Source organism: Pseudorca crassidens, chromosome 8 (genome assembly GCF_039906515.1).
Source record: "Pseudorca crassidens isolate mPseCra1 chromosome 8, mPseCra1.hap1, whole genome shotgun sequence".
Lineage (NCBI taxonomy): Eukaryota > Metazoa > Chordata > Mammalia > Artiodactyla > Delphinidae > Pseudorca > Pseudorca crassidens.
In genome coordinates, this window is record NC_090303.1 from 66,873,401 (window position 1) to 66,892,604 (window position 19,204).

The 19,204-nt window shown below is 39.8% G+C and overlaps 1 protein-coding gene across 7 annotated transcripts in view; it reads right to left on the minus strand.

Moving 5' to 3' along the window:
- Positions 1 to 19,204, minus strand: part of ELMO1 (engulfment and cell motility 1) — a 547,361-nt gene that overhangs the window by 340,410 nt on the left and 187,747 nt on the right. For 5 of the 7 annotated variants that reach the window (XM_067746728.1, XM_067746734.1, XM_067746732.1 and 2 more), the window contains 5 exons: positions 18,095 to 18,194; positions 10,104 to 10,255; positions 7,458 to 7,536; positions 2,528 to 2,572; positions 1,433 to 1,483 (listed from right to left, as the gene is read on the minus strand). In XM_067746728.1, coding sequence (XP_067602829.1) covers positions 1,433 to 1,483; positions 2,528 to 2,572; positions 7,458 to 7,536; positions 10,104 to 10,255; positions 18,095 to 18,194 — 427 coding nt within the window. The remainder of the gene's footprint in view (positions 1 to 1,432; positions 1,484 to 2,527; positions 2,573 to 7,457; positions 7,537 to 10,103; positions 10,256 to 18,094; positions 18,195 to 19,204) is intronic. The other 2 variants (XM_067746730.1, XM_067746735.1) reach the window with 1 other exon arrangement.

Genomic DNA, 19,204 nt, shown 5'->3' on the forward strand with positions numbered 1-19,204 from the left:
CCCATTCTCCTCCCCTGCACAAACACCTTCACTGAACTATGCTTTAAAATCACTGCTTCAGGGGGCTTCCCTGGTGGCGTAGTGGTTAAGAATCTGCCTACCGATGCAGGGGACATGGGTTCGAGCCCTCGTCTGGGAAGATCCCACATGCCGCAGAACAACTAAGCCCATGCACCACAACTACTGAGCCTGCGCTCTAGAGCCCGCGAGCCACAACTACTGAGCCCGCGTGCTGCAACTACTGAAGCCCACATGCCTAGAGCCTGTGCTCCACAACAAGAGAAGCCACGGCAATGAGAAGCCCACGCACCGCAACAAAGACCCAATGCAGCCAAAAATAAATAAATAAAATCACTGCTTCCACCTTTATTGAGAGCCAGTATAAAAAATAACCGTATTATGAATCTCTCTGTGATTTCTAAAAAGCCACTCTTGGACCAAGAATCTATTAGAATGTTCTAACAATACCCATTTCAGATTCCAGTTCCAGGGGGCAAAATATGTCATCCCCCGAAGAACTGGGGTACCTCTTTTATCAAACAGTGAAAATTACACTCATATGGTTTCTCTTTATCCTTAACAGCCAGGAAGTTTAACATGAAACTTGATGACAAATTGTGGTCATTATTATTGGCTTTGGGTTCTAGAATATTTATTTTCTTTGCCCTCATAAGGTTTTTAATTTTTAAAGGCCTCATTGTATTGGAATGTGTGTATGTGTGTGTGTGTAACTATAAGCTTGCAGAACTTTTCAGAATTACACGAGCACTTTTTTTTTTTTGGTAAGCAGAAGAATCAATCACACATGCTTCTTTCAGCCTTTGGTTAGAAGTCAAGTAGCAGATAAGGCCTCAGGAAATCTTGCTATTTGATTTATTTCTAAACATTCACAACATAACATGTAGAGCTTCTTTTCCACTGAGGTTTCAGGTCTTTTTCGCATCACAGTTAATGAGTGGGTTTCACGTCTGTCTTTCTTGCCTTTCTCTAGGAAAGGGGCCCAGGAAAATGATGGTCGAAATTTCAGGACTTCTCTCAGAGTCTGATATGTTTCCAGCTAGTTTCCTCACTAAAAACAGTATAAGCTCATACTGGTGGAATTTTTAAAGTCAGGGAGCCCCTGATTGCCTTAAACGCAAAGCTAAAGCTTCAGTGAGTATAATAAACCTGCCCCACCGAGAGATTTCCAACCCGTCCTGCCGGAATGTGTTTCTCTCTAGAGCAGTTCCAGAGACGCTCTCCCTCCAATCATGAGGCCATTCCTGTGGGAGAGCTTTGTTTATTCCATTTCCAGAAGCACACTTTTTCCTCCTTTCTAGTTACTACTGCTTCACCACAGAAGCAAGTCACAAAACCAAGCCAAAAGAGGAGATGAATAAATACACCAGACCATTCCTTCCCAACAAGGTGGTCACAGCACATAGGTACTCACTGTTAAGATGATGGAACGCAGTTGCTTCTGAGCCAAAATATTCGCCATCTCCTGTGGAAGAAAAACACACGGCCAGAAAAGCTTTGGTTAGAAAGATACATTTCCACATAGCCCCAGATGACTCTATCCTGGGGCGTGCTTCAAAACTGGATATCAGCAGTATTTCTTAACAAAGAAAGGACTCAAGTGGATAGTAGTATTCGAATTACTTTTTGAATGTTGTTTAGATAACAAAGCAGTAGCCAACAGCAAAGGAAGGAAATCTGGCACCTGCAAATTTCTTTTCTTTGTTTTCTTGGGAATTTCCTCCTTCCAGGAAAAGGCAAGTGCTGAATAAAAATCAAACACTCCAAATGAAAGCAATGGCTCCCCACTGGAATGGCTCATTAGATTTCATTAGATTGTATATGTGCAGAGTTTTTACTACAAGGCAACAAAACACCTGCACAGAGGAGATTTCAATACTAGAGAGCCATCACTTTAAAGGTCTAAGACTTCTAAAAGCCATTTCATCTTAATCTGTGAGTAGTACGTACCCCAGGCCTTAATAGTCTGTGCAAATGAACTGAGTGAAGCTTTAGCAAAGGACAAACATCTGGGCAGATGCAAGGCCCTGGGGCCGCACTCAGCATTCCTGGGCCTCAACTCTGCAGGCTGTGCTTTGTGCTTTGGCCTGCCTGACTGGCATAGAGGATTTGCAGGTGATTTTATTAAATGAAATGATTCACAGATGCCCTTTCTGAATATTTCAAACAGGTACTAAGGGGAAATGAAATAGTGGAACACAATCCTGGTACAAACATCCCAAAGGAAAAATACTGCTCATATTCAGGAAGTCACTTGAATGTTGTTTTCTGGTGGTGGTGGTGGGGGGGTATTTTTAGTGTCACTACTCTTAATGAGTAGAGAAGAAACTAAGCTATGATTTAAAAACACAACCATGAATTCGATCAAGGTCAAAATAAACTTGGAGATAGCAAGGAGAACTCAGAACCCAGGGAGGAAGTACGAGGGGGCGCACAGGCAGGGCTGGACGGGGGCAGAATGGGAGTGCAAGGCCCACTTTGTGCTGACAAAGGGAACGTGGGGACTTACAGTCAGAGGACAATCAAGGATGTCAACACTGCTCTCTACACCAACCTAACGGCCATCGCCACCACAGAAAGGAAAGCCAGCAGGAGAGAAGAAGGAATGGAAATTCAGAGCACTCTGTTAGACGTTACAGCTTAATTTTAACGCCCCTGCTGACCCACTGCGTTGAAGAGAAAAGCACACAAATATGCTAAGGTGATCTAAAAGGGCTAGATGGCATCAAAGTCAATCCAATACTACACTACTAGATATAAAATAGATAACTGATAAGGACCTACTGTACAGCACAGGAAACTCTACGCAATACTCTGGAATGACCTATATGGGAACGGAATCTAAAAAAAGAGTGGATACAGGTATACGTATAACTGATTCACTTTGCTGTGTAGCAGAAAGTAACACAACATTGTAAATTAACTATACTCCAATAAAAATTTTTAAAAAACAACAACAACAAAACCCAATACTAAGTCCTCTTCCAGCCTCTTGAAAACAAGAAGGCAAGGATGAGGACACCATCGGAAACAAGTTAAATGGCAATCCAGAAGGAACTGCCCTTCCATGGGTCGCAGAAAGCCATGCTTTCTTCCTGATCAAAACAGGAAGGTCCATCTTTTTTCCTCTTGGATCAGATGAAAACAAAAGGCCCAACGTTCTTTCATAATTCCTTTTCTTTAATACAAATGAAATTATTGCTTTATTGACACACAAACAAAAAAAAAGAAAAAAATTCTCTGTGCCTATGTCAGCCTATCGACTTAACAATTTTTAAAATAAGTTAGAAGGGACAGTATATTTCCAACATCTACTACAGCAATTATTATAATGATCTGCTTAAAATATTTATCTTCTGCATATGAGTGTGGTCTTCTCAAGGGCACAAAGACTGTCCTTTTCATCTTTGCATTCTCAGCCACAGCACAATGGTTGGCACAGAGTAGGCAATGAATGTTTCATAAAACATCCCACTACCCTCCTAAAGGAACAGGAACTTGATCAGAGAGAAAACAGAAAAATCCTTGTCCACACAATGGACTTTTTTTTTTTTTGCCCAATATTAAGGAATGGTTTGAGTGAACGTGAGAATCTATGGAGAATATTTTATACCATTAGGATGATATAAAAGTATATAGATAGATATGAATATGGATACAGGCATACCTCAGAGATAGTGCAAGTTTGGTTACAGACCACCACAATACAGCAAATACCACAATCTAGTGAGTCACACTAATATTTTGCACATAAAAGTTATGTTTACACTATGCTATAGTCTATTATGTATGCAATATATTTTGTCTAAGAAAACAATGTACATACCTTAATTTTAAAATACTTTATTGCTAAAAAATGATAACATCATCTAAACCTTCACAGACTCATAATCTTTTTGCTGATGGAGGGCTTGAAATTTTGCAAGAATTACCAGAGACACCATGTGAGCAAATGCTGTCGGAAAATGGTGCCAGTAGACTTGGTCGATGCAGGGTTGCCACAAACTTTCAACACGTAAAATAACACAGTATTTGCAAAGCACAATAAAGCGAAATGCAGTAAAACGAGGTCTGCCTGTATAGATAAACTGACATGGAAAGATGTCCACAAAATCTTCTTTAGTTTTAAAAGCAGTTAAAAAAAAACAAAAAAACAGTGCATGCCTATGATCACATCTAGTGAAAAAACAATGTCTGCAGGAGAGTCTTTGCACAAAAAGCAAGTAGGACCATGACAGTCCCACAGATGTGTGTAGTTGCAGTGGTTCCCTCTCTGGGGATGCAATTATAGGTTTCTTTAAAATTTCTTCCTTTGGAATCTTCATTTTCGGATTTTTCTATCAAATCTTTTAACTATAAAGGGGTTTTTTAAAATAATGCTTATCAAAACCATAAATATTTGTAGAGAAATTTGGAAGGGATCCGGCCAACTTCTTTGCCATGAAAATAATAAAATAAATAATGGCAACTAGTTGTAAGAAAAAGGATCCACTTGCCCACCTAATAGCTATCCCCTCTCCCACAAAACAAGCACCCCTTCCCTTTATTTGGGCAGGAAAAGGGAGAGTCTCCAATACCTGGGAGGCAGGGGAAAGCATGACCCAACCCCCCCCCGCCTCCCAGGGAGGCTGACAGGGGACCATCCACAGAGGATGCAGTTATACCCCAGGCCCAAGTTCACTGCTCTCTCAGGCAGGCCAACTCAATGAATGCAAAACAAAAATATCGCCCAGGTCTGCCTGCCAAGTAAAAAGATCTGACTTTAGTCATATTTTTCTTCAGTAAAAGCAGAAATAAGGTATAGGTATTTAAAATCCTTCTAAATTCATTAACATTTTGAAAAATAAAGAAAATCCAGATAATAGAGTCCTACCAATGTGTTTGAGCCCAAGTTGGAAAGAAATGTTGAAATAAATAAAATGTTTTGACTGAAGTGGAATTTTATCCAATGTCCAAAAGCTTTAAAAAGACAAACAAACAAACAAACAAGAAAAGGGACATTCCTGTAAATCCAGTAAATAAGTGTTTAGAATTATGTTTTAATCTGATTGGAGTAAGAAAATGGGCTTGATGTCTTTCAGGTGTCAGTAAGTTCTTTACCAGGCAAATACAAGGCCATTCTGCAGGTGATGTCTCCTTGACCAGCGTTCAGTGGGATGCTTTGCAGATAAGAGCAAGAATGAAGTTGGGATTCTAGCTTTGACTCTTATCAGCTCAGCAATCGGTCAAGTTCTCTACTTCCTTTGACTCTCAATTTCCTCATTTATAAAATGGAAATAATAAGACTTTCTATAGATATGAGAATTAAATGAAATGACATAAGACACTGAACATGGCATGGTGCATGGCAAACCCTCAAATATTATCACTGGTGACAGGCTTTGGGAAATTTTCCTGTTTGCCAAAAAAATTCAGACCTTTCAATCTTTCAAAACACAAGCCAATAACAATATATAATATACAGCAAGATGTCACCAACTAGCTTGATCTTCTGCTTTAAAGGCCTCCACTGATGTTCAGAAAATAACAACAAATAAACTTTTCTTCATTATGAACTCAAAATAATTTTGAGCCAACGCTCTCTTAACTCGCTAAAATGTACTTTAAAAATTAAAAATCGAAATATTCATTTTCTTGACCAACAATAATCACTGATTCATCTTAAATTCAACATAGTTTATAAAGTCCAAGTTAATTTTCTATCGACAAGTATCGTCATTTTTATTTCAAAGACTAAATTAGTCATATAATACTTTGGATTTTCTGCTGGTTGATATACACCCTATCTTTCTTAGTTGAATTGTCTTCTTAAATGGTTTAATGTTATTAGACTACCCTTTGTGATTTATTATTAATATAGCAATATACAGCCAAACTGTACCATGTTGGTCTCATGGAGCCTAATTTTTCAAAAATAAAAAATGATTTGATTAGCGGAATCCAAACCTAATGTTAATGGTGTTCCTAACATAATGGTATCCCCCATTATGTTTTCATTGTTATCATTGTCCTGGAGTCAGCATAGATTGGCATCTAATTCCCTATTTTTCCATGGTCGTTCAATTCCAATTCAACAGATTAACAGTAGTTTCAGTGTAACAGAAAGATGCTAGGTGTATGCATCTTACTCGTGTCTAGATGCAGAGATCCAAGTGAAATCGCAGCACTTGGGGTGAGCACGAGCTTTCATTTCCTCTAATCCAGCCACAGGAAAAAAGACAGTCTCAAGAGGTCCGATCAGCATTCTGACCTGGCTCTTGACCCCACTCTACAAGCAGCCATCAGTGGCCTGGCCAGTAGAAGGATCAAGCTTCTCAATGCCCATGTCAGGTTTACGTATGTGCTGCCCATGTCAGGCTTGTGAACATGCCCAGGCAATTGGCTGGGATGACGGGAATTATCATGAGCCCAGTATTTAGATATAAATATAAAAGAAGCGGCCCTACCCATGATCCCACTTAAGATCTGCAAGGCCACCCTTAAAAATCCAGCCTGGAGCATAGGCTTGGGGAGGACAGGCACCTCCTGGCTCCAGCCAACACCAAACTAAAAGCACAGGAAACTAGAAAGCCACTCTACTTACTGTGCAAACATAGCCCCTAGGAATGAGCAAACAATCCTAAATGGAAAACAAACCAGAAACCTTCACATTTAGCCACTGCGATTTAAAATCCTTGGCAACGAAAAAATAAAGTAAAAAAATAAAATTCTTGACACAGTGTTCAGTAGCATACTAGCTTTCTAAATTCTCCTAAAACAATTTATTGATAACTGTCATCAAGCTCTAAAGGTTGAAAAATCTCATATTTCCATCCAGTTTGTAAATGAAGTAAATTGTGACCAAGGTAACAAGTATGTTATGTTGATGGAAAAAAAAACAGGAATGGATTCTGAGGTGTGAACCAAATTCTAAGACATGCAAAAACCCACTTCTTCTACAACCACTTGATAATGGTCCTTTCCCTAGTTGAAGAAGAACCTGTCTTCTCACCTTCCCATCTCACACCTCCCTGGGGAAAGCATGACAACTCTCAGGGTCTACGTTTTTTCATCAGGCAAATGGGGACAATCCCTCTCTGGACCCAGTGAGTATCCAATGAAATGACAGAAGATCACAGGGGCTTCTAACTCTGCATCTATCACAGAGGCAGAGTTTCATCTTTATTTCATCTCTTTGTTCTGGGCTTCTATGTCGGGTTTCATGTGATGAAAGGGCTCTACCACTGGAACACTCCTAACTTTCCTCATCAGACAGGGGCTTGCCCATCTCTACCTAGTTCCCACTGGATCTGTGAATGATCCCAGGCTGTCCAGGCAAACCACTGGGCAGCAAGGAGCCCCACAGGAGTTCCTGGGATGGGAAGGGGAAGGCTCTCTCTGTACCAAAAGTTGCCAGCACAGCTGGGCACAGTCTTTAAGACAAAAGAAGTGCAACTTACCTGCCTCTTCTCATCAGGAGCCTTCAGGAAAAGTGCATTAATCACCGCAATGGTATAGGTTTGGATTTCTTGATCTGTCCTGTAAAGACACACAGTAATACAGAAAGTCAGAAGAGGCCACCCCTGAGTTAGACCATGATAAAGCTCATGATTATGTCCCCCCAAAATAATGAGAGAGAAAGCCAGGACCTAGAAAACGCAGTCAGCACTGAAAAAATATTTCGACCATCACGAGGCTTGAAACACAGTGAGGGGACAATTACTATTGCTGGCCAGGCAAAACACGCTCAGTGGAGATCACCCAGACATACAGGTGGCCAGCTGGCTCTCTCCACTTCTCCTCTATTAGAGTCAAAAACATGGACCAGGGGATGTATGTGTGTATGTGTGTATGTGATTTTCTGTCTGATGCATGAAGTATACCTGGGAATAGTCCTGGGTATTCCCTACATTCCTGGGTTTATGATAAAGGAAACTGTTTTGTCACCATGGCAATAATATTACATATTCTAAAAATCTATTTCTCAAATAGAAACTTTTTTTTTAATTTAAAATCTTTATTGGAGGGCTTCCCTGGTGGCGCAGTGGTTGAGAGTCCGCCTGCCGATGCAGGGGACACGGGTTCGTGCCCCGGTCCGGGAAGATCCCACATGCCACGGAGCAGCTGGGTCTGTGAGCCATGGCCGCTGAGCCTGCGCGTCTGGAGCCTGTGCTCCGCAACGGGAGAGGCCACAGCAGTGAGAGGTCCGCATACCGCAAAAAAAAAAAAAAAAAAAAAAAATCTTTATTGGAGTATAATTGCTTTACAATGTTGTGCTAGTTTCTGCTGTACAACAAAATGAATCAGCTCTATGTACAATATATCCCCATATCCCCTCCCTCTTGTGTCTCCCTCCCACCCTCCCTATCCCACCCCTAGGTAGTCACAGAGCACGGAGCTGATCTCCCTGTGCTATGCAGCTGCTTCCCACTAGGTATCTACCAAACAGAAACTTTTAAATAACAAAAGAATAGGTTTTTATGTTTACAAATTTGCTTTTCACAGGAATGAAATCGGAAATTTCAAATAAAGCCAAGATCTAATGTTAGCTGCATGGTAAATAGTAAATAAGAAGGACCCAAGGCTAAGGACCAGAGGCCTATAGGCTACATTTAGAGATAATTTAGGAAGAGGCAGAGCTTAGAACACAGCCTTTGGCAGGATGAAATTCTAAGCCCAGTGCCCCACAGCCCGGCTGTGTGGCCTTGGACAAGTTCACAGGGTGTCCCTACACAGTTTCCTCATCTGTAACACTGGGTAAAAACACTCCTATTTCAAGGAGCTGCCTTTAGGATAAAATGAGGTAATGCATATAAAATCTTTAGTACAGCACTTGGCAAATGAGAAACTCTCCACTTGGCAAAGCACTCTATAAATGCACAGTGATGCCCTCGAGATTCAGAGAAAAGATACAGACTTTTAAGTTGATACAGTTCACATTCAGGGACATGTGAAACTGGTATTATTTCCAGAGAGATTTCACACAAAATCATCATTTTAGAGCATATGTTAATTTCCCCTGAGGCCACAATCCATAAACTGTGTTACTTAACATTTTACATTCTAGTCACCATACCCCCTCCATATGAAGGAAACGTCTAATGCACTTTGGTAGTTTATATTATAAACACAGTCAACATTTTCGGTAGATTGAGAACTACTGAATACTCCCTCGCATCCCCATCCTACACCCCCAACCCAAACAGGCCAATCAGGTTTCTTCTTGAAAATCTGCCAGTGTGACCTGAGAGACCAGGGGCAGCAGTTACTGGGAGCCAAGTCACGTGACTGCCAGCCAGTACGCTAGAGAAAAGGCCTGTTGTGAAGACTCCAAGGAGGCCATAGTTTCTGTCCTTCCCAAGGCTTAGCTACTTAAGTCATTCCTCGGTTCTATAAAGTGCGCCAGTATCCTTTCAATAAACTCCCTGTCCTAGCTCAGGATGCTTCTTGCCACCTGCAATCCAAATACTTTAATTGATAAAGTGGCATTGTACAAGGGATTCCTTCTCAGGCTTGTATCATCGGAGGCAACCTTACTAGTTACCTAAGCATAGAGAGAAGGAGAGATCCCCAAAGACCGAAGTCTGCTAGGGCAGCTGTCTCATAGCTCAAGCCTCTTAAAAAATTCGTATATTATAGAATACAGCAATCAAAGGCCATTGTAATCACCTGGAGCCTAAGAAAGAAGTCTGGCTTTAAAAATTCCTAATTAAGTATGAAAATTCTCATTATATCACAGAAAGCACTATTTTATATGATTAAGGATAAAGACTGTTGAGAACTTAAGAGAACAAATTGTCCTATTGTGTCTTATTAAAAGTAAAACTCTACCGATATCTACCAACATTGATCAGAAGTGAGTGCCTACCAAGGCACTGGGGGCAGACCAGTGACAAAAGCAAATAAGGGGAGCACCCAGGGGCAAGTAACTGTGCCATGTCAGTGTGATGGGGGACAAGCATGGGACATGGTTTGATTATATACCAAATCAAGATTCTTTTTCTGTGTATTAGTCAAACCAATATGAAACCTTTCCCAGGGGGTTATGGTGGCCGTCCACCTGAAGCATTTTCCCTTCCCACTGTGGTGGAGTCAATCTTGCTTACCCTTGAAGATGGGGAATGAGTTGGCCGATAGTGATCTCTTGCGCCACCTTCTGGTAGAGGTCATGGCTGTTGAGCACCATGGACTCCAGAATGGCCAAGGACCGCTGCAGGATGGAGACGTCTATGGCTGACTTGTTGACAAAACTTGCTATCTGAAAACCCAAGCGGGACACAACTCATGGTAAGCAGAGCAAAGAAGTAGAGAAGGGAGCAAATCAAGTAAATCGGGAGCTCATTTAAGAAACACCAGACACCGAGGACGAAAAGTACGTGGAACAGTACTATTACAGAAGAATAGTCAGAAACGCATGCAGTCAACAATGATTGTTCACCAGCTTATTACAGACCACTATTTATATCCTATTTCTCTAGCTCAGTAATAAGCAATCTTAAAAAGGAAACAGCTTCAAATAATTACTTTGTCTGGTGTTTCTGGAATGATTCTTCTGAGTTTCAGCTTTCAGGGGCAGACAATTTCAACACATATATTGTAAGAACTCTTGTGTTTCTTTGAGACAGTAATTTCAACATATACTAATAGCCATTCCCTTCCATTTCCAGGCTACTCCTTCACCCACACGATCTGTGGCTTTTATGTTCTTATTATGCTCCTGTTACATTCTTGAGGGACTCACACAAATCACACTTGTCAACACAATGCAACTGGCAACTTTTCACTCACTGGCTATTCTCCTTTTTATTCAACGGAACACTCAGTGAAACACTCTTTCCCCCATTCTTCCAATTCCTTATGGTTAAAATAAATTCTTCTCATCTCTCTCAAATTTAGCAAACAGGAAAACATTTAAATTAGAAGTGTTAAAAGTTAAAATAGTCGTTTAAGCTCTAAAATACATTCCCTAAGGAATTAATCACTAAAGCCTCAAGCATAATAAATCACAATGTAAGAGGGAAGTAAAATAAGCATTAGAATAATGGATCACAGTAACCCAAACACATGGGTACCATGAAGGTTTTATTTTAGAGGCCTCATTAAAAGTTCTTACTGTCTGTTGACAACTCGCACTAAAACGCTGTTATTATATCATCATAATGACTGCTTTCTTAAAAGCTAAATAATTTGGTTCCATGACAAATTGACACTTACTGCCCCCCCCATCAAAACTAATTTCTCCCTTTCTGCTGTCTCACTGTCCCCTTCTCATCCTCTCTCCATCATTGTACAAGATAAAATGCAAAAAGGACCATGACAACTGACAGTTACCAGCTCAACTGTTTTTAGCCCAATGACTCCCCAGTGAAAGTAGGGGTGAGGGGTACAGATATCAACACCCTCTGTGCCTCCAGATACACCTGGATCTCAGGGGGTGAAAAATAAATGACATGAAGAAATAAAGTAACATTATGATTTATATTCCAAAAAGCTATTATTTTATAATACGGACTACAGGAAGAGTATGAGAACTTTAAGATTCTCAAAAGACTGCTTTAGCTCCTTTCACAGCTAGTAAACTTCTCTAATCTGTTTACTGTCCCTGCCAAGCCCTCGCCTTAATCCTCATAGATGGGTCAGCTCCCCTATGATATCTATCATGCCACCTTTCCTTCTCTAAGGCCAACTTTCTCTCCCCCAAATCCAATGACCCTCATACCGTGCTCATGGTTTAACACCTAACTTAGATCTCTTCTAAATAGAATATAAATTCTTTGACTTCCCCACCAGCACCACCCCAACCATTTTTCATTGTCCCAGTATAATTCTTGGCACTTAGTAGAAAACTGAAGAACTCACAAAGAAGTGCATTGACAATAACTCTTATTTCTCTGCACTAATTCTATTCTCCTTCCATGCTCCTTTTCTTGTCTCCATTTAGTAAATTTGGATGTACCTTTAAGACTCCATGGAGAATCCTCCAGCTGAAAGCTGATGGTCAACCTCCCTCCCCCACCCTCTAGCCTTCATCCCTTCTTTGCATTCATTCAAGTAATATGTATTGACCATATGCTATGAAACAGGCTTGCACTGACCTAGGATCTGGAAATCAAGAGATGAGCAAACACACATGATTTTTAAATTCAAGGACTTTATAATCTAGCACAGACAGATTAAAAAGTCATTTACGGGCTTCCCTGGTGGCGCAGTGATTGAGAGTCCGCCTGCCGAAGCAGGGGACGTGGGATCGTGCCCCGGTCCGGGAGGATCCCGCATGCCGCGGAGCGGCTGGGCCTGTGGGCCATGGCCGCTGGGCCTGCGCGTCCGGAGCCTGTGCTCCGCAGCGGGAGAGGCCACAGCGGTGGGAGGCCCGCATACCACAAAAAAAAAAAAAAAAAAAAAAAAAGTCATTTACTATGAAGTATGTTACGTGCTTATTCTTGGCATCCAAAAGTATACCTCCACTTAGACATTCCAACAAAGCCTAAAATTAAATGGGCTAAAAATCAATCTCATTGACTTCTTATTCCTGCCTTCTCAAGTATCACCTTTCTCGAAGTTTGCCATAATCATTAGTGATTAATAGTCTTAGTTCCCTACTTTCTATTTCCGTGGACACATTTGCAATGTCTCCCCTATGATACATGTTCAGTTGTATATACATGACACTGGCCCACGATCCAACTCGTTCCTGGGTTACTAAGACAGCATCTTCTTCAGTTTCCTCTATATTCAAGATTTCCCTCTAATACAAATTTACCCTTTACTTCCATAAATATCCTGTGACAGTATTTCCTTTCTTGAAATACTCAATCAAAACTCTCAATGTTTTCCTGGTATGAAGCACACACTTTCTTATAATGGGTTTTAAAGTTCTCTGCAAATTATTAACTCTCACCTGCTCCCAACAGGCTTATACAATGATGGTAAAACAGGCTATGGTCTTTGCTTTCATTCAGACATTGTACCCCACATATATATTCCATTTCCATTTGCCATTTTTATATATTTCTCTCTCACGAAACTAATCCATTACCTTCCTCAAGGTATTGTTTAAAGTTAATCTTTTCCATCACTTCAGCTCTTCCTTGACACATAGATCCCATCTCTTCAGCAAGCCTGAAGCAGGATACAAAATTTTGTGTAACACACTAAGCTGGCAGAGAGCAGGCACACAACTCACTAGAGTCCTATGCACAATTCCGTAGGAGATCCTAGTCGTTTTTTGAAACTAACTTCTATCTTTTGCCTTATTTTGTCAATAGTTTTAACTAGACATCTAAATGACCCAATATTGTCAACTAATGAGTACTAATAACCAAGGCATCAGGGCTGATTGAGCAAACATGATGACTGTAGACAGGCTCCTTATTGGTGCCTGGACGAATTTGTGACTGTATAAATGTTATTTTCTATGTCTAGTTTAAAAACTATAGATCGTAGTATAGCTTATAGAAGGTTAAAGATAGTCTGGTTAAATTTTAATTTCCCTTGTCTTCCCAAAAGTCAATAATGACTCCCTTCGCCTTTAAATTTTTCCCAGCTCCATTTCTGTACTTTTGGTCAATACAGGTGAGCCGGCCTAAATCAATCAAAGGACAGCTTCTTGAAAGTAGGTCTGTATCAAAGGGAAAAAGAGGTAGGAGGAACTACAAGTAATTATATATATTACCTCCACGTGCTTCCACTCATTTAAAAGTGCTACCGAAATAAAACATAGGAATATTTGGGTGACATTTTAGAAGCTATGGGTCATCACATGAATCAATGATACAAATTATTAAAATTACATAAACACTTCTTTGAATCACTTAGATTGAGATCTTAAAATTATCCTAAGTTATCAAAACTGAAAATATCCATGGAGAACATGGAGCTCCGCTCCCATATTTTAAATTATCTGGGCAGAGGCCCATAAATCTCTCAAGTTTTTAAGAGGAAAAAATTATTGGGTCTCTAAGCTGAAACTGGCTGGGTGTTTATCCAGGCACTGAAAATACTGCAGGGTGAACCAGGCCCTCCTGCAGAGCTAAGGTTTCAAGAGCATTTGTATAAAACTTTCCTTCCAAGAAAAATCACTGATATTATACTTGGCTAGGGGAAAACCAACTGGTAGCACAGAAAGTTCTAGGTTTTTTTTTTTTTTTTTCATTTCTTTCCCCTCCATGCCTTCTGACCCTCTCCCTAAGAAGCCAAGTCTTTAAAAAGCAACAATGTTATATATTGGCATCAAGAGATTCCAAGTTTCAAAGTGTTTATGAAATGATGTTATTTATTACAGAAAAAGTTTGTAAACTAGAATCTAGATTCACACATAACAAAATAGATAGTGGAGAAGGAGACCAAGGCTGGCAGGGGAAAAATATTGCTCCAAAGTCGTATGAATTTGGCATTAATAGGAAGCCAAGTCTGGACCACAGAGATAAGCATCTTTTGTCGGCGCATTTCCTAGTTGATTTTTGTCTAGATAAAGCTCCATTTAAAAGACAGTTGCCTGTATACAATTCCTGGGTTGTCAAAGTGCTGAATTTGATCCAGCTAATGAATAAAAAAGTTAACCTTACAAAAACTATCAATTATAAAGTCATTTTCTGATGACCACTTTTTTTTAATTCACATAAGGAGTTGAGATTTAAGTAGCAATGCAAAGGAAGCAGAATGACTAGGAATGAGGATAGCATATATTAAACGTGCTGCCTTTTGAAAAATATTTAATTTTTAACTTAAACTGCCAAGACTGCTAGTCTGCTTCCTTAGATCTAATATGATTTTTATTTAATTTCAGTGAATGAAAACTGTTTTCATAAGCAGTTAGGAAATTAGATTATTGTCATTCTCTCTAACCACATCTCACATCATTTAAAGAAAGACAGCTTTGTAATTCCTTTATATTCATAACTGAATTTTTAATTGAAATATATTTAAATACAGTGGCACGGTATTTTTTTTTTTCTTCAAGTTTCAGGGTTTAAAAAAATGCTTCCAAAGCAAATTTCACTCATTCATTTCACAGAAACGTATTAAGGTCTTACTCTATGCCGGGTTCTAAGGATAGAGACAGGAAGAAAGTCACGGTTCCACCCTCCAAGGACTCATGGTCTCTTGGGAGAGCCAGTCAAAAGAACAAGAAGTCCTCAGAAATGTGGTAAGTGCTGGGATAGTGGCATATACAAGATCCAAGGAGAATGGGGAGCAGAAGAAATCAGTTAACTCTGCACCAGTGAGGTCAGGGAGGGCTGAACAACAGGTAACGCTGCTTCAACAGGACTATTCTTCAGGAGCTGTTCTTTCCATCGCTTAAAACACAGGTGCATGATGATGGGGGAGGGAGCCCTGACCCGGGGGACCAATGACACCCCGCTCTCTATAACCTCACTCAATCTCCCCAAGCCATTGTGTCCTCATCTCCTGACCAGGAATAGAAAGACTAACTGCTCTGTTCCGCAAAGGATTTGCTGTGGGGATCAAAAGAGATAATGTGGGTGAAAGCATAACATAACTTCAAGGAATTCACGTTCAGAACGGCACTGTTTTTATAGCAAAAGAGGCTCTAATATCAGAAAAGCTAAGCAATTTGGATGTAGGAAAGAAAGGCCTGCCATAAATTGAGAATGAACTGAAAAATTCTGTTAAGTATAAAAAATGTGCAAAACCCAGTATTTTTAGATTTGAACTTACTTCCCCTAGAACTTTTATTTTAAATTGAAGTCCAGTTGATTTACAATATTCTGTTAGTGTCAGCACAGCAAAGTGATTCAGTTTTATATATGTATGTGTACATATATACATGTGTGTGTGTGTGTATATATATATATATACACACACATATATATATTCTTTTTCAGCTTCTTTTCCATTATAGGTTATTACAAGATATTGAATATAGATAGTTCCCTGTGCTCTACAGTAGGTCCTTGTTGTTTATCTATTTTATATATAGTAGTGTGTATCTGTTAATTCCATACTCCTAATTTATCCCTCTCCCCTTTGCCCTTTGGTAACCATAAGTTTGTTTTCCATGTCTGTAAGTCTGTTTTGTAAATAAGTGCATTTGTACTATTTTTAGATCCCACATATAAGTGATATCATATAATATTTGTCTTTGTCTGATTTACTTCACTTAGTATGATAATCTCTAGGTCCATCCATGTTGCTACAAATGGCAATATTTCATTCTTTTTACGGCTGAATAATATTCCATTTCTCTAGAACTTTTATCTTGGAAAGAAAAATTACAGCAATTTTTTCTCTGCATTCATAATCTAATGCTTGCATTTCCTGTCACCACCAAAGGAAAGTACTTCCTAACACATCAGGATTTCCTTGGCTTTCTCTTCTACAGTCATTTCTCCTTTTTTTAGCAATTCATACCACTGACAAATATAGGCAAAAAGAGGCTTCATCCTTCTTTGTATGTTTTCTAGGTGGTTCCCATTACTTGTTTCCCTCATAGGAAAAAGGGATTCAGAGGTGCGTCAAGAAGGCCCTGGGTTCCCAATCGGCTCTCCTCTGAAAAAAATAGGCAACATCATGAAGGCGTTCAATCTGTGGGGCTTCTGCTCCCAACACCCTCAATGAACAGACTAGGGGCTCTTCTATGCTCTTCAATTCAAGGCAGTGTCTCCCTCCAGGTACTGACTAACTTCAAAAAGAAAAGAGATAACTTCACAGTGGGGAGACCCAGAAGATACCACCTTATCCACATAATCAAGGTCAACATCACCATTAATAAGCATATTAACATCTCATACCCCAATGTGATGCTCTGAAAAGGGCACAACATTACTTCTCTAATATTCTTGCCGAAAATGCATAACCTTAATTTAATCATGAGGGAAATATCAAAAAACCCAGACTGAGGGACGTTCTACAAAATAACTGACCAGTATTCTTCAAAATTGTCCAAGTCATGAAAGACAGGGAAAAACTGAGGAAATGTCACATTGGGAGACACGCCAACTAAATGCAGTCTTGGATCCTGGATCTGGTCCTTAACCAGAGAAAGGAAATTGGTAGAAAAACTGCTGAAATCAAATAATGGTAACAGTATTACACCACTGTTAATTTCCTAGTTTTGATAATGATATATTATTATGCAAAATGTTTAGGGAAACTGGTTGAAGCTTATATGGAACATTCTGTACTGTTTTTTTTGCAAATTTTCTATAACTCTACCATGATTTCAAAATAAAAGTCTTTAAAGACTCAAGTGACTCATACTGGATTTTGCTTTGATTTTCCAGCTTTTGCACAGACTCTGAAATTCTTTATTTTAGACAACCCTTCCCAGGAATCTAGATACACAAATACAAATACAAAGAGAGGAAAAATAAGTTAACAAATTAATAAATAATAATGATTCTTGATTTAATACTACATTTAATAGTCATAAAGTCAGGGCTATTCACTTTTGGTTAGAACACTGGAAACAGAATTGTAAATTTGCAGACACGTCTTTATTACTATTCAACGCTGGGAATGGTAGGGTCTCTTCTGCCCTCTCTCCCCAAACCAGGTCCACCTTTGCCTGTACCTTCATTAGTTTCCTCCTAAGGAAAGTAGGAACCAATCGAATTAGTTGATCTCAGAGACATTTATTGCACCAAGATTACCAGTAAGCAGGCTTACTCGGCCTAAGAGGCATGGATCCAAGCACACCTTCTTCTCTTACATTCCTGCTTCAGACCCAGTCATATAATAATCAGTATATTTTGCCTCTTTCCCTTTTCCTGAACACCTGGTTAAGGGGAGAAGGATTGGGAAGGACAGCAGGAACTCTACTTAGACCTTGAGAACAGCAGAGTCCAGAACAGGGGCTCAGCAGATGCTTCTCTGATTTTAACATGTCACCTTGATTTTCCTTGACTACGGGTTCTCATGTATTATACAATCTCTTATGATCCCAGTGGGAAGAAAACATCATTTTTCATACAGAATTTAGGTGCCCTGACCCCCACATACATAATACTATCAAAAACCACACTCACACTTTAACACAAAGAACTAAAAGAAACCATTCTAAAATATGCTCAAACCAGAGAAAAACATCTGTAAAAGAAGGAAGTGATTTGACCTTGGGAAGCACAATCTGAATTACCTTCTTAATGAATGCCACCGAAAACGTATCCCAGGACACTATTCCGTGGTCCATCAGCTCCACAAAGGCCGTCAGGGTGAAGGACAGCATGTCTCCAAAGCTGGAAAACACAAGATGGTATAAGGGTGATGGGCCCAAGAGCTAAATACAAGGGAAGACAGAAGTGAGAAAGCTTTAGAAAGCTGAATACAAGCAGAACTGTAAGAGATCGCTGGGATAAGCAGCTGGGCCACAGGCAATGTCCTTGCAAACATGAGTCAATAGGCAGGAGGCAGGTGGCTTCACAGAGGGGAGCCAGGGCCTCCGTGGGACACAGCTGGGCTCACACTCTCACTCAGGTGAGCTGTGTTGTACTGGGCAGGTCCCTAATCTCCCTGAGCCTCTGTCTTCTCTGCTGAAAAACTGGATAGTGAAATCTATTTCATCACAGGGCTGCTTGTAGAGCACTTAATAAAGTGTGTAACATACAAGAATTCAGTAAATGATAGCTTAAAAAAGCTTCCCAGCAAACAAAAATTAGGAAGAGGGCAATATGCTTCTTTTATTATCTCTGGGTATCCAACAGGGAAGATTATAAATAATTCTATTAACAGTATTAGCATTTTGCAAAGGATTCTTGTGGTCTATATTTGTGTGTGTGTGTGTGTGTGTGTGTGTGTGTGTGTTTGGGTGAGTGCATTTACACACACATAGATACAAATATATATGTAAGTAAACATATCCATTTCTATATTACACTGGCCAGCATTTTATCTTTAGTTAATAGGCTTTATATAATATCTTTCTAGAATATTATACACAATAACTGTTTGCTGGCCATAGACTTGCTGTGATTCAAAAGGCTGTAGGAAGGGTCTCATGAGTGGGTTAGAAGTCTAAGCAGAGATCAGGCAAGCTCAAGTAAAAGAACGGCCTTCTAAACAAGCTCCACCCGTGACCCTTATCAGACAATACCCTGATTTCTAGGGCTTTCAAAACAACACTGAGAATCTTTTACAGAAACTCACCTCTACTGTAAGTTATCACCATAATAAATAGTAACTCAAAACTCTCAAGAGAAGTACTTTCTCTTCAAGTACATTGAATTACGCCCACCAGGATCTCCACACT